The sequence below is a fragment of the Aethalodelphis obliquidens genome, unplaced genomic scaffold (assembly GCF_003676395.1).
Source record: "Aethalodelphis obliquidens isolate GAN/ISIS:26980383/991018 unplaced genomic scaffold, ASM367639v1 scaffold28, whole genome shotgun sequence".
Taxonomy (NCBI): domain Eukaryota; kingdom Metazoa; phylum Chordata; class Mammalia; order Artiodactyla; family Delphinidae; genus Aethalodelphis; species Aethalodelphis obliquidens.
In genome coordinates, this window is record NW_020837972.1 from 17333425 (window position 1) to 17346141 (window position 12717).

At 45.4% G+C, this 12717-nt stretch overlaps 1 protein-coding gene and 1 long non-coding RNA gene across 2 annotated transcripts in view; one reads left to right on the plus strand and one right to left on the minus strand.

The window, feature by feature from the left end:
* LOC113629929 (uncharacterized) overlaps nucleotides 1-12717 on the plus strand; it is a 46916-nt gene that overhangs the window by 18548 nt on the left and 15651 nt on the right. The gene's annotated exons all lie outside the window — the stretch shown is intronic.
* Nucleotides 2648-4723, minus strand: LOC113629926 (hydroxycarboxylic acid receptor 2-like). Its single transcript, XM_027124936.1, is given in 2 exon segments — nucleotides 2648-3607; nucleotides 3609-4723. Coding segments are annotated over 2 exon segments (1086 nt in total). The 5' UTR covers nucleotides 4635-4723; the 3' UTR covers nucleotides 2648-3547.

Genomic DNA, 12717 nt, shown 5'->3' on the forward strand with positions numbered 1-12717 from the left:
TGGAACTCATGACCCCAAGAACTGGTACCCTCCAAAATATAGAGGAAGTAATGAAAAAGAGATGTGTAAATGATGATAACTGCCCCTTCCAATATGTATATAGACACACAGACATGCATACGTATAGTTACACCCCCCCACACACACACACACTCACACGTTGTACCACACACAGTTTGAGACTGAGTAGAATATGCCATTGGTTTAGCCCAGAATGTCATTGCTTGCTCCCTTTTAAAATTAATGTTGGCGGGCTTCTCTGGTGGCGCAGTGGTTAAGAATCTGCCTGCCAATGCAGGGGACACGGGTTCGAGCCCTGGTCCGGGAAGATCCCACGTGCCGCGGAGCAACTAAGCCCATGCGCTGCAACTACTGAGGCTGCGCTCTAGAACCCGCGATCCACAACTACTGAAGCCTGTGTACCTAGAGCCCATGCTCCACAACAAGAGAAGCCACCACAATGAGAAGCCCTTGCATCGCGACGAAGAGTAAACCCCGCTCACTGCAACTGGAGAAAGCCTGCATGCAGCAACGAAGACCCAACGCAGCCAAAAATAAATAAGTTTATTAAAATTAATGTTGGCATTCCCCTGGACAGGGAAACAGAAGTATTTAGGAGACTGCTCTCTCTCTCTTTTTTTTTTAATTGAAGTAGTTGATTACAATGTTGTGTTCATTTCAGATATACAGCAAAGTGATTCAGTTATACATATTCTTTTCCATTATGATTTATTATAGGATATTGAATACACTTCCCTGTGCTATACAGTAGGACCTTGTTTATCTATTTTATATATAGTTTGTATCTGCTAAACCCAAACTCCTAATTTATCCCTCCCCCACCCCCTCTCCCCTTTGGTAACTATATGTTTGTTTTCGATGTCTGTGTCTGTTCCTGTTTCATAAATAAGTTCATTTGTGTCATATTTTAGATTCCACATATAAATGATATCATACAGTATTTGTCTTTGTCTGACATACTTCATTTAATATGATAATCTCTAGGTCCATCCATGTTGTTGCAAATGGCATTATTTCATTCTTTTCTTTTTAAATTATTTATTTATTTATTTATTTTTGGATGCGTTGGGTCTTCGTTGCTGTGCGTGGGCTTTCTCTAGTGGCGATGAGCGGGGGCTACTCTTCGTTGCAGTGCAAGGGCTTCTCATTGCAGTGGCTTCTCTTGTTGCAGAGCACAGGCTCTAGGCGCGCGGGCTTTAGTAGTTGTGGCACACAGGCTCAGTAGTTGTGGCTCGTGGGCTCTAGAGAGCAGGCTCAGTAGTTGTGGCGCACAGGCTTAGCTGCTCCGCGGCGTGTGGGATCTTCCCGGACCAGGGCTCGAACCCGTGTCCCCTGAATTGGCAGGCAGATTCTTAACCACTGCGCTGCCAGGAAAACCCTAAATTTTTGTTTTTTTAAGCCACCAAATTTGTGGTACTTTGCTATGCAGCCCTAGGAGACTAATACACTCACACACCTCAGGGCCTTTGCACTTACCATCCCCTCTGCCTAGAATGCCCTTCCTCCAGATTTTTGCACTGTTTGCTCTGTCTTGTTATTCATTGCTCAGCTCCAGGTCACTTCCCAGTCATCCCAGTCCCACCCCCTTTTTAGCCTGTCACCCTGCTTTGTTGGCTTTAGAGTCCTCATAGACATCCCAAGCTCCCTTTCCATTTATTTGTCTACTTCTTTTCTGTCTGCCTCCCCACCTTGAATGTGAGTTCTATGAGAAGAGGGTCCTGGGGACCTTGTTCCTTGCTCTATTTCCATCAACCACTCAGAACACAACAGCACACAGCTGGTGCTTAATACATAAAAGCTGATGGGATGAATGAACGAAAGGACGGATATGGGTTGTTAGTTCTGAACAGGTTAGAGTTTCACAACTGGGTTCCCTGCTGACTCATGCATCTGGGGCTGGGGGAATCCCTGCTTTCCTCTGAGCTCAGCTCTGCTCATCTGTTCCTCTTTAAGAAGGTGATCTCTGCTTTTAACTTTCTGTCTCTAGGAGTTAATTGAAAAAACAGACAAGCACACTGATCAAAAAACACTTCAGAACCTCAAGAAGGTTCATCGTTCTTCCTTTACTGCCATTCAGCCATGGCTGGGAGGCTGAGTATCTGCATTTCTTATTGGCATCCGAGCCACAATGCCAAAGCAAGCCTCATCTTGCTAAAGAACTGAGTGGAAGTGAAAGCGTAACAGAAACCTGGACCGATCACAGACTCAAACCAGTACGTCTCCTTTCCATCCCAGAACTGGGAACTGAAACCATTCCACAGGAAGTTCTCTCCTCCCCCAGTCTGGCTGGATGCCTTTTTTAATACACAAATACTCATAGCAACATTCACCAAACCCTAAATAAAGCAAAGTGCCCTTGCAGTCCTGTCTGTACTACCCTTCTGAATTAAATTGCTTTTACTTCTCCCAGCTCTCTCCCATCTTTGTTCGAATGCATATGTAAGTTTTACTTAACTATCTCATGTTGCAGGTTAGAGTCATGTCCTTTTCTTACTTTACAGTATGTGGTATTTTTCTACCAGGGCAACCTGGTTGAAAATTTTATGGGTTAACAACACATAAAATTCTCCACATAAGTAAGAAGTCCATGTCTGTGAACCATCACCCAGACACATGCAACACCAGATTGTGTGTCTCATAGCAAAATTTATTGAAGTGGTAGATTTCTTATAGAAACACAAGCAAATGAACCAGGAGGAAGCTTCCCCCCTCTAACCATTGGGAAGCATTTCCCTTTTAGTGATAAAAGCAAACAGAGGTGGCAAGCAGCTCTCTCCCTGAAGTCTTTTTAACAGTTCAACCTTCAAATTTGTGTAAACAAGAGAGGAATGGATTCCTTGCAGGTTGTAACATAAATGCCATTTCCTTTCCCTTAGTAACACTGTTTTGCTCAGTCCCTGCTGGGGCAAATCCCCTCTTTACCAGCACTGGAAACTCAGATATTAACCAGAGCTTATGAGTTTCTGTCTGGTCCATTTCTGCTAAAGCGTAGCTGAAAGATGGATTGGTCCCACGGAACCCAGGTGACCTCCTGGCTTGTTTCATGATGCCTGGGCTCCCTCCAGGAGCAATAATTCCCCTCCAATCACTTAGCTTTCCTTATCCCAGTGGGAGCCCACAAACAGGCTAGGCGTTTCCCCAGGAGCCGAGAACCATCAAAGTCTCAGGCAGGTGAAGGAAAGAGGCTGGTGAGTCACAGGTGCCAGTGGGCGTCTCTGTGGCTCCAACTCTCCAGCAGCAGAAATGTGGACAGTTTTGCCATCTTCAGCTCTGCGAGTGTCCGAGATTGAACAGAAGTTTCAGACGCCTAGAAGCTTCTTCCTCCATTCCCCCGAGATCCCGGTGGAGACACGCTGCAACCAAGCAGCCTATGCTGCCAGACCGATTCTCTAAATCTGATTCTCTGGATCTGGAAGTTCTGGGAAACCACAGGCCAAGGCTCGTGATGTTACTCTGTGTACCAGCCCAGCTGCTTCTCCAGAGATCTTGGTCCTTGATGATCCTCTCCCTTCTTGGCTTGGTTATTTTAAGGAGAGGCCAGCATCAGATAAGAGGGGCTCTGAGGCTCACTGGGATTGGCCATTAAAAGTGTCGGGAACATTCTTGGTAGTACTCAGATCCCCCGTGAGCTCGACACTTGTGCTGCGGTTATTCTCGGTCTCATCCGGCACCTTCCTCCATAGGCAGCGGTTGACCAAGGTGGAGAAGAAGTTGGGGAAAGATGGGCTGGAGAAGTAATACACCAAAGGGTCCAGCATGCTGTTCATGTAGGTGAAGCTGAGGGTGATGTAAAACGCCAGGTCAACTGAGCGATAGGTGTCACAGTTCCGCGTACCAGCGGTGCGCAGGAGCCAGAAAATGCGTATGCGCGCGGCCACACTGGGCAGGAAGCAGATGGTGAAGACGACAGCCACCACCATGATGAAGTTGATGGCCCTCTTGATCTTGACATGCTTGTTCATCTGTCGCTGCCGCAGGCTCCAGATGATTCTGGCCGAGCAGAACAGGATGATGCCCAGGGGCAGGAAGAACTCCAGGAGGAACATGGCGTCGTGCCAGCGGAAAGTGTCGCAGATGTTGAAGCTGCTGCACAGATTCGAATTGTGACTCCTGATCAGCATCTTTTTGTACAGGAGGTGCATCGTCAGGCCGATAGTGATGCCCCACAAGAGGCAGGAGATGAGCGCCGCCGTCCGATTGGAGATCTTGTTCAGAGCGTGATGGGGATGGACCACTCGGAAGTACCTGTCCACGGCCACCACCGTGAGGAAGATGATGCTGCCCTGGCGGTTCATGGCCAACATGAAGAGCATCAGCCGGCAGGGGACTTCCCCAAACCTCCAGTCCCACTTCCTCACATAGTTGTCCGTCAGGAAAGGCAGGCAGATGATCAGGAGGAAGTCAGCCACAGCCAAGTTGAACAGAAACACCCGGCTGGCTTTCCAGGACTTGAGGTGGAAGCAGAAAATCCACAGGGCAAGGCCATTGCCCAGGAGCCCGAACACAAACTCCAGCCCCACCACCGGCGGCAGCACCTTGGCAATGAAATCATCCCGGAACACACAGCAGTTCTTCTTGCCTATTTCCAGAAAATGCGGGTGGGACAGGTTCATGAGTGAATCGCGTTGGTCTTAGGGAGCGCCTCACCTAGCGAACGCTCAGGGAACAAGGTGTGGGTCTGAGTGGCGAACCTGTGGTTCAGCACTCGCCTTTATGTTATGTCAGGGTGTTGAAATAGATGACTGAATGGTTACCAGGAAACTACGAAATCGCTTTAAAAAAAAAAAAAAGCCAGCGAGGCTCTTATGCAACCTGCTGTTTGCATAAGCAAATAACAAAAAAAAATCCCCGGGCATATAAGAACCCACAGAATTTTCTAAATGTAAAGAATACGTTTGGGCAAGCAGACTGTCATTGTGAATTATGACGTGACATAATTCAAGCAGACTGAAATGTGGAAGGCTGTGTGCCTGTATATTGAATACTTAACATGGGAGAATTAATTCACTGTCATGTGGTTGCCTTGCATAATAAACAAAACAACAACAGCAATAATAATTTACTTCATGTTTCTCAACAGAAACATGAAGAATTGCATGGAATATTAACAGGCTTATGTTTTAGGAAACGGTAGCATGTGTATGGTTTTTTTTTTTTTGGAAAGGTCGAGAGGACAGTAATTGTCTAGTATTTTATGAGGACAGATGTGTTGCATTTGATGTTTCCATGCCATCTTCTTTGTAAAACATGGGGTTGCTTTTCTACACCAGAACCCTGCAATTAATCCCCAGCTAAGGGGAAAAAAAAGCTATCTGAGAGCAGCATGCCATTTCATAAGATGCTTGAAAACTTGAACCCAGTTGGGTTGCCAGTGGTGTGTTACAATAAGTTAGGTTTTTTTCTTTGTTTGTGTTAGATTTTGAGATGGCTTCTTGCTCAAGTAAGTAATTTATTGTTGAGCACGTGACTTACTAAAATTAATAAGCTTTATTTTTTAGAGCAGTTTTAGGTTCCCAGCAAAACTGAGTGGAAAGTACAGAGCGTATATATACCAGCGGTATGCCAGCTGTCCCCACACGCACACAACCTCCCCCACGATGCACGTAATATTTGAAAAGCCCCCATTTTTGGAAAATTAAACTTAGAGAATGTAAAAAGACTTTGACCTCTGCCTTGCAGCAGGTCATCGTTGCACACATCATTTCTTTGCTTTTCGATATAATTGGGTATAACACTACAGAACATTTCCACCCTGTAGTATTTTGGTCTGATGAATTCTTGCCGTGCAAGAGGTTCTGAGTTGTGTTGCTTCTACTTTGAGTGAGAAGTAGGACATCTGCTTCTTTAGTTTCACACCCAGGTTCCACGATAGGGATTTGTAGACTCCTCCCAGGAAACGGCAGTCAGGATGATCTAATGTTAGACTCACACAGGAGGCAGTGGCACTTGACGATGATGAAGATGGTGTTGGCACCCCCGGTAGGGGGAGCTTCCTTTGTGCCAGACGCCACACTCAGCGCTTTATTTTTATTTCTTTATTTATTTGGTCGTGCTGCTCGGCATGCAGGATCTTAGTTCCCCCACCAGGGATTGAACCTGTGCCCCCCGCAGTGGAAGCGCGGAGTCTTAACCACTGGACCGCCAGGGAAGTCCCATCATTATCTGAAATACATTATCCTGTTTTCCCCTGACTGCAGTCCATGAGGTAGGGACTGTTACTGATTCCAATTTCAAAATGAGGAAGCTCAGAGAGGTTGGTCATCTATCCAAGGCTGCACAGCTAATAAGATTTGAATCTGGCCCTGGCTTCAAGGCCTGTGTCCCTAACCATTACACTACACTGCCTCTTATTATATTATTGCCCCTTCTAGAAGGCCTTACTGGGTTGAGGTCACATTATGTTGCTGTAGTTAGACTCTAGTGAAATGACTAGTATTTGCTTCCCATCCTTGCTGCCTGTGAATATCCTGCTCCCTTCTTGGATGCATGTGGACTTGTCAATGACATTCATAAAGTAACCCTAAGTAACCCTAAAGTAAACCCTAAGTGCCTTTATTAACTAAGAGTCAGAAAACCTGACCATTCACGATAGTTATTTTGGGGAACTGGAATTTGCAAGGGATCCTCCGTTTCTAAGTTTTACAATTTCATAATATTTCCTTTTTTTCTTTTTTTTTTTGACTGCGTTGGGTCTTCGTTGCTGGGCGTGGGCTTTCTCTAGTTGTGGCGAGCAGGGCTACTCTTCGTTGCAGTGTGTGGACTTATTGCGGTGGCGCCTCTTGTTGCGGAGCACAGGCTCTAGGCGCATGGGCTTCGATAGTTGTGGCTCGCAGGCTCAGTAGTTGTGACCCACGGGTTTCGTTGCTCTGTGACATGTGTGATCTTTCCGGACCAGGGCTTGAACCTGTGTCCCCTGCATTGGCAGGCGGATTCTTAACCACTGCACCACAAGAGAAGCCCAATATTTGCTTTTTAAAAAGAAATAAAAAGTCATAGGGGACTTCCCTGGCAGTCCAGCGGTTAAGACTTCGCCTTCCAATGCAGGGGGTGCGGGTTCCATCCCTGGTCGGGGAGCTAAGGTTCCACGTGCCTCGCGGCCAAAAAACCAAAACATAAAACAGAAGCAATATTATAACAAATTCAATAGAGACTTTAAAAATGGTCCACATCAAAAAAATCTTAAAAAATGAAAACAAAAAAAACCCAATACCACGGATAAAATTAGGAAAGAACAACAATAGATACTGTTACGTTTGAAAAAAAGAGAGAAATTGGAGGCCCTGGATGCCTTTTTCTCACTCCATCATTAGCCGTGAAACCTCTTAACCCATGAGCTTCCTCATGTATAAAGTGGGGGATGAGACCATCTTCCAGCTTCTTTCCAGTTCTCACACCCTAGGATTCTAAATCCAGGTCCACAGCTACTCAGACAGAATGTCAATCCCAGCCTCCCTGGATTCTGGCCCTGCTATGGAATTTCCTGTCTTCCGATTGTGCTGTGGGCATGTTTTGTCTTGCTCCTGTCCTTTTATGTATTTTTTTTTTTCTTACTAGTGCATGAGTTGTACAGAAACTTGTTCCAGTGAATCATTTCAACAGCTCAGGCAGTGATTCTACCAAGTTTGGGGGAAATTCCGCTTAACATTTGTGACTTTCACAATTAACTCGAATCTCCATGCCTAGTTCTCTTATTACAACTGGAATGTGCCCCTGAACGGGACGGAACTACTTTTTAAAATTAAAAATAACAATAGCAGGGCTTCCCTGGTGGCGCAGTGGTTGGGATTCCACCTGCCAGTGCAGGGATATGGGTTCAATCCCTGGTCCAGGAGGATCCCACATGCCGCAGAGAGGCTAAGCCCGTGCGCCACAACTATGGAGCCTGCACTCTAGAGTCCATGAGCCACAACTACTGAGCCTGTGTGCCGCAACTACTGAAGCCTGCGTGCCTAGAGCCCATGCTCCACAACAAGAGAGGCTACCGCAATGAGAAGCCCAGGCACCGCAACGAAGAGTAGCCCACGCTCACCGCAACTAGAGAAAGCCCGCGCGCAGCAACAAAGACCCAACTCAGCCAAAAATAAAGAAATAAAATAAATTTATTTTAAAAAAATACTAATAACAATAGCTGTCCTTTATCAAATGCTTGCTTTGTGCCAGGCATGAGGCTAAGAGATGTGCCTACGTGATCTCATTTAATCCTCTCAAAAACCCTGTGAGATGTCCTATTATGATCACCATCTCCATTTTACAGATCAGAAACCCCAGAGACTTTTTTTTTTAATTGAAGTATAGTTGATTTACAATGTTGTGTTTAGTTTCTGCTGTATAGCAAAATGACTCAGTTATACACATATACATATTCTTTTTCACGTTCTTTTCCATTATGGTTTATCACAGGATATTGAATATAGTTCCCTGTGTTATACAGTAGGACCTTGTTTATCCATCCATCCCTGGTGGTCTAGTGGTTAGAATTTGGCACTCTCACTGTTTGTCTTTGAACGTAGCTGGGGTCTCTGTTTTAGTTATCTAGTGCTGTGTCACAAACCACCACAAGATTTAGTGGCTTAAAACAATCACCATTGCATTATCTCTCATGGTTCTGTGGGTTGACTGGGCTCAGCTGGCTGGTCCTTGTTTGGGGTCTCTTAGATGGCAGGTAGGCTCACGCAGGCCATGTGGGATGCCTGGGCTTCTCTCCCTCTTCATATGGTCTGTGTCTCTCTATATGCCATCTGCACACAGCCTCTTCACATATTCTTTCCACTGAGCGCGCTGAACTTCTTACAAGGCTACTCAACACTTCCGAAAGCACACAGGGAGACCTTCTGAACGCCTAGGCTTGGAAATCCCAGAACATCACCTCCACCACATTCTACTGGCTAAGGCAAGTCACCACGCCAGCCCATCTTCCACGGGGAGGGCCACATAAGGGTGTGGGTTCAGGAGGCACAGTTCATTGGTGGTATTTGGGGAGACTTGCCTCTGCAGGTAGTAAATGACATTGAGTTGGGACATTTGGGAAATGAGAGACCTTTGGACCACTAGTGAAGAAGAAGAAGTAGGAGAAATTGGGAAGTAAGGGGGCAGAGGAAGCTGGTGATACTGACTAACAAAGACATTAAAAGAAAGGAGAAAGGTATTTCAGGGTTTTGAAACGTGGTGTTAAATTTATTGCAAAAAACCTAAGGGCAAAACCAGAATAACCAAATAATCTTGAAAAAGAAGAACAAAGTTGGAGAATTCACATTTCGCAATTTAAAAACTTACTGCAAAACTACAGTAATCAAGGGGCTTCCCTGGTGGCGCAGTGGTGAAGAACCGGCCTGCCAGTGCAGGGGATATGGGTTCGAGCCCTGGTCCGGGAAGATCCCACATGCCGTGGAGCAGCTAAGCCCGTGCGCCACAACTACTTAGCCTGCGCTCCAGAGACCGTGTGACACAACTACTGAGCCCGCGCACCACAACTACTGAACCCACGTGCTACAACTACTGAAGCCCGGGCTCCTAGAACCCGTGCTCCACAACAAGAGAAGCCACCGCCATGAGAAGCCCACGCACCGCAACGAAGAGTAGCCCCCGCTAGTCACAAGTAGAGAAAGCCTGTGCACAGCAACATAGACCCAATGCAACCAAAAATAAATAAATAATAAATAAATTAAAAAAAAAAAAACTACAGTAATCAAGACAGTGTGGTTCTGGCATAAGGATAGATACATAGATCAATAGAGCAGGACTGAGAGTCCAGAAACAAACTCTTGCGTTTATGGTCAGCTGATTTTATAACAAGGGTGCCAAAACACATCCATGGGAGAAAGAATCATCTTTTTAATAAATGCTGCTAGATGACTGAATAGGCATAAGAATGAAGTGGGATCCTTTCCTTGAACTGTACACAAAAATGAACTCAGAATGGATTACAGACCTAAATGTAAGACATAAAATTCTTAGAAGAAAACCTGAGAGTAAGTCGTCATGACCCTGGCTTAGGCAAAGCCTTCCTACGTACAACCCCAAACACACAAACAAGCAAAAAACCCGATAAATTGGACTTCACCACTTTAAAGGAGTAAAGGCTTTTGTTTTTGTTTCGTTTTTGAAAAAGAAGGAGAAAAACGCTTATGAAACAAAGCAACCGAACAAGGGCCTGCTGGCAAGGGCACGGAAGAAGTATTTCTCATACACTGTCGGTGGGAGTCTAAGTTGGTTCAGCCTTTTTGTTGGGTGATTTGGTGGTATCGATCAAGGTTATAATAAAAGCTAATATAATAAGAACTAATACAAGATAATAATAAGGGTTAATAGAAATAGAGCTACTCCATTTGGGCACTAGTGTAGGTGCTTTATAAGCTAAACTTGTTTAGTGCTTAGAACATCCTTAAGGGATAGGTATTATTCTTTTACAGACAAGAAAAACAAAGCAGTGAGAGGTTAAGTAACTTGCGCGAGGTCACACAGCTAGTAAGGAAAGGAGATAGGATTTGAACCCACACGGTGTGGCTCCAGGGGCTATTCTCTCAGCCGCTCTGCACACTACCTCACTCAATATGCCTGTCCTTTGACTCAACAATTCCATGTCTAAGAATCTATCTTCTGAAACCTCTGGCACATTTACCCAAAGATATATCATTCAGAATAGGATGTTCACCATAGGATGGCAGCAATAGAGGAAAATTGGAAATAACTTTAAATGTCTGTTAAAAGGCCATTGGTTAAATAAACTACATGTGGTCCATTTATACAATGAAATATAATTAAAAACAAGGAGCTTAATCTCTGTTCTGATATAGGAAGATATTCCTGATAAGAGCACCTTGCAAAATTATCTATCTATCTGTCTATCTATCTATCTATGTTGCTTTAGCAAAACTAAAGATTCATTAGTTTTGTGCAAGAGTGTATATAGCCCAAATGTTAAAAGTTATCACCTCGGGACTTCCCTGGTGGTCCAGTGGTTAAGACTCCGCACTTCCACTGCAGGGTGCAGGGGTTCAATCCCTGGTCTGGGAACAAAGATCCCTCCCTGCGTGCCACATGGGCATGGCCGAAAAAAAAAAAAGTCATCACCTCTAGAAAATGAGATGGAGGAATGAAAGGAAGACTAACTGCTTACTTTACATACTTGTGTGTTCCTTGAGTTTTGAACAAAAACATGTATGCCTCTGTGATTAAATAAATGTAATTCCTGTTTAAAAAGAAAGGGGTCTGCAAGACTATTCACAAATCTTCTATCAAGAAAGATTGTGAGCAGACCCTTCTCACCTGGGTGGATCTCAGGGCTTCACCTCTTACCAGGTTGTTGTAGCCCAGCCTGGACTTTTCGTTCCTGTCCCATTGATCTTCCTGCGGTTCCCAAACAATCTGTGTTCTCATTCTCTCTCCTCTCTAACTGGAACACCTTTCCCCACTGAGTCATCTTGATGCCGAAATCTTGACTCTCTGTGCACCGATGCCGAACAGAAATACAGAGACAGAGTTATGGAGGAGAAAGAAAGAGTGGCTTTATTTCTTTGCCAGGCAAAGAGGGAACACAGTAGGCTAGCGCCTCAAGAACTGCCCCCCTTCCCTGGGGAATAGGGAGGGGTCTTATAGTCGGGGTATGTGATAAGGATCAAGACAGTAACAGTCTTGCATTCTGCTTTATTCTGCAAAGTTTCAAAAGGGTGGGGTTGCTGACAAGATTAGGGTGTGTGCAGGATGTCAGGTGGTCTCCTAATCTTTTTATTTATTTTTATTTTTATTTTTGGCTGTCTTGGGTCTTTGTTGCTGTGCACAGGCTTTTCTCTAGTTGCGCAAGCGGGGGCTACTCTTAGTTGCGGTTCGCTGGCTTCTCATTGGGTGGCTTCTCTTGTTGCAGAGCACGGGCTCTAGGTGCGCGGGCTTCAGTAGTTGTGGCACTCAGGCTCAACAGTTGTGGCTCGCAGGCTCTAGAGCACAGGCTCAGTAGTGGTGGTGCACGGGCTTAGCTGCTCCGTGGCATGTGGGATCTTCCCAGACCAGGGCTCTAACCCATGTCCACTGCACTGGTAGCAGGATTCTTAACCACTGCGCCACCAGGGAAGCCCTTGGTCTCCTAATCTTGATGAGTTTTTCTAGTCCCTTTAATCTTGCCTCAAGTGGTTTCCTGGCAGCTCCCCGCTTGATTAGCAAGTGTTCTAATCTGCCCTTTGGAACTCAGGGAAGGTCATGGAGGCTGGAGTCTTGCCTATAAGAAATGGGGGACAAAAAGGCCTCCACACCTGGGAGCCCTATAGGGTCCCGTTAGGTTTCAATCTGGTTGCCTCTTCTCCATCCTTCAGGGCTAAGTTCACAAGGCACTTCCTGTGAGAAGCCTTCCCTCAGCCCCGAAGCCAGGATTAAGGGCCCCGGGTTCTCCTGTAAACCCTAAGTTTATCACTTTCACTGCAGTTGCCCTGAATGGTAAATTTACTTTTTCCTTGGTTTCTGAAATGGAACCCATGGGGTGAGAGGCTATGTTTTTTGTGTTTTTACTGTGCCTGGTACAGAGCTGGTGCCTAATAAATGTTCCTTGAAAGAGGGAATGAATGAATGAATGAATCTTTACAAGGAAGAAAATATTGACCCCCTTCTCACTGCAACTCTATCATCACTGGAAGCTGAGTATAGAGTAAGCCCACATGTGAGCCCATCTATTCATTTTGCTCTATCTCAACCTCTCTACACATAAAATGT